This window comes from Penaeus chinensis, chromosome 1, assembly GCF_019202785.1.
Source record: "Penaeus chinensis breed Huanghai No. 1 chromosome 1, ASM1920278v2, whole genome shotgun sequence".
Lineage (NCBI taxonomy): Eukaryota > Metazoa > Arthropoda > Malacostraca > Decapoda > Penaeidae > Penaeus > Penaeus chinensis.
In genome coordinates, this window is record NC_061819.1 from 36,170,993 (window position 1) to 36,174,176 (window position 3,184).

Here is a 3,184-nt window from a genome sequence, read left to right on the forward strand (position 1 = left end):
TCTATCTATCTATCTATCTATCTATCTATCTATCTATCTATCTATCTATCTATCTATCTATCTATCTATCTATCTATCTATCTATCTATCTATCTATCTATCTATCTATCTATCTATCTATCTATCTATCTATCTATCTATCTATCTATCTATCTATCTATCTATCTATCTATCTATCTATCTATCTATCTATCTATCTATCTATCTATCTATCTATCTATCTATCTATCTATCTATCTATCTATCTATCTATCTATCTATCTATCTATCTATCTATCTATCTATCTATCTATCTATCTATCTATCTATCTATCTATCTATCTATCTATCTATCTATCTATCTATCTATCTATCTATCTATCTATCTATCTATCTATCTATCTATCTATCTATCTATCTATCTATCTATCTATCTATCTATCTATCTATCTATCTATCTATCTATCTATCTATCTATCTATCTATCTATCTATCTATCTATCTATCTATCTATCTATCTATCTATCTATCTATCTATCTATCTATCTATCTATCTATCTATCTATCTATCTATCTATCTATCTATCTATCTATCTATCTATCTATCTATCTATCTATCTATCTATCTATCTATCTATCTATCTATCTATCTATCTATCTATCTATCTATCTATCTATCTATCTATCTATCTATCTATCTATCTATCTATCTATCTATCTATCTATCTATCTATCTATCTATCTATCTATCTATCTATCTATCTATCTATCTATCTATCTATCTATCTATCTATCTATCTATCTATCTATCTATCTATCTATCTATCTATCTATCTATCTATCTATCTATCTATCTATCTATCTATCTATCTATCTATCTATCTATCTATCTATCTATCTATCTATCTATCTATCTATCTATCTATCTATCTATCTATCTATCTATCTATCTATCTATCTATCTATCTATCTATCTATCTATCTATCTATCTATCTATCTATCTATCTATCTATCTATCTATCTATCTATCTATCTATCTATCTATCTACCTCTCTATCTCTCTTTATATCTATCTATCTGCCTATCTATCTATCTATCTATATGAACACACAGACATACATAAATATGTGTGTGTGTGTGTGTGTGTGTGTGTGTGTGTGTGTGTGTGTACATACTCTACTAAGGTTCTAAAGATATGGCGAAAATCGTTATTAATGTTGTATTATAAATGTTATTTCCACTGTTAGAATTGTTGTTGTTGACATAATTATCCAACCGGTTTGTTGTAATCTTGTATCATCTCAATCACTGTGATATCATCTGTTATTTTCACAATCCGTTTCACTGTCACATGTCACTTAGTTTCCATTACTCATTTCATCACGTCTTTCACTTATCACTGTTAATTTCAGTGTCACTTTGCGCTAAAACTCACGGTGATATTTTTACCTTCATTGATCAAGGTTTAACACTGTTTCCACTAAATACTTGTTACTTATAATTCACTATTTTCGCTATCTCTTGTCACCGCTGTCTCGCGTCACTATTAATTTTCACTGTCGCTGTCACGGGATGCCAGCAGTGTCACGCGCCCACACCACCTCCCGCCACAAGATTTGGTCTCGGGAGCTAATGATGGAGAAGCCGTGACACCGAAGCCTGTGGTAAAACGGCCAGAATTTCCGCACGGTGCTGTTGGGACCGAAGTCTCCTGTGGGCGAGGAAGACGGGAAATGTCATTTAAGAGAGATTATAATGTGAGATTTAAGAAGGTTGTTATGAGATCATGAGGGAACAGCTTTGCTATTTATACAGTGTTGGGAGAATACGGTTTGCTGATATGCTTGGAGAAATGCAGAGATTATATGAGCTATGATGTCTAAATACCTTGTGATAATTATTTCGTTTTATCAACCTACCAGACATGTTTAATAAAGTCTTAATATAATAGGCACTAATATATATATATATATATATATATATATATATATATATATATATGTATATATATATATATATATATATATATAAAAGGCGGTGCTTCAACACGAGACAATTATGATCATATTCATAGGAATTATGTTTTATATTTTCAGGAATGATGATCATTTTGAGGGAAAGTGAACCTGGAGTGAATTTCATTATTAACCCCTTGCCGACGGATACGACGGGTAGACACGTGCTTTGCCCACTGTTAGTACTTGTTTGATTTTTATACACATGGATGGCTACACTTGTACTAAGTCACCAATGAGCCAGTTGCGAGTACTGCCCGTCTCGCCCGTTCACCCTTTTCTTTGATTTACGAAATATTTTACATTATCTTATTTTGCTGTTACTAATATTAAAAAAACATTATAATAATTATAATGTTTATAATAAAAATAACACCATCGATATCCATAGCACTAGTAAAAAACACGTTTTTCCCGCCAATTCAAATCACGTATGGTCACAAGGTCTATTAATTGACTCCTTGGTGGCTAAGCACTAGCAAAGCCATCTATGAGCAGACATTTCACAAAAAATATAGAAAATGGGCACAGCATTTTCCCCATTTTTTGTTCTTTTTTCCCCGACGGCATTGGGTTAAGGGAAAATGGGTATGATGTGGAAGAGAGTATCACTGTACCGAGTCGAAAGAATCCTAAAAATATCACTGTCAATACGCACGCATGTACGAAACAAACGCCAGGAATTCGCCACAATACCGTGTTGTAGATCGTGGTGGATTTCGACGGCGATCTGGTTGATGTTCCTGAGGAGGCGAGGCGAGTTGTCCAGCAGGTCGCGCAGGACGTCCAGCTCGGCGAGTTCGATGTCCATCTTGACGTAGTCGATGACGCGGCCTTCGAGTCCCAGACGCCGGACGATGTTCTCGTAGCGGTCGACGGGGAACGGCTGGAGGGGGACAAGGAGAGGAACTCTGAAGGTTTTTCGCTTCGTAAGGAATGGAGCAGAGATTCAGGTCACGCTACTTCGGCTCGGAAACACCTTCGTCTCACATACAAACACACAGAACACCCTCTGTTCACTCAAGTGATTTTAGATTCATCATATACTACGAAAAAGGCAAAAAAAAAGAAAATATGACAGAGCAAGAAAGAGAGAGGGCGGTAGGGAGAGAGATAGAGAGAGAGAGAGAGAGAGAGAGAGAGAGAGAGAGAGAGAGAAAGAGAGAGAGAGAGAGAGAGAGAGAGAAAG

General features: G+C 35.1%; 1 protein-coding gene across 1 annotated transcript in view; it reads right to left on the reverse strand.

Moving 5' to 3' along the window:
- Nucleotides 1-1,545: 1,545 nt before the first annotated feature.
- Nucleotides 1,546-3,184, reverse strand: part of LOC125039841 (probable methyltransferase-like protein 24) — a 14,552-nt gene continuing 12,913 nt past the window's right edge. The window contains exons 5-6 of the mRNA XM_047634189.1: nt 2,692-2,881; nt 1,546-1,691 (exon numbers count right to left, since the gene is read on the reverse strand). Of these exons, the coding sequence (XP_047490145.1) occupies nt 1,546-1,691; nt 2,692-2,881 (336 nt within the window). The remainder of the gene's footprint in view (nt 1,692-2,691; nt 2,882-3,184) is intronic.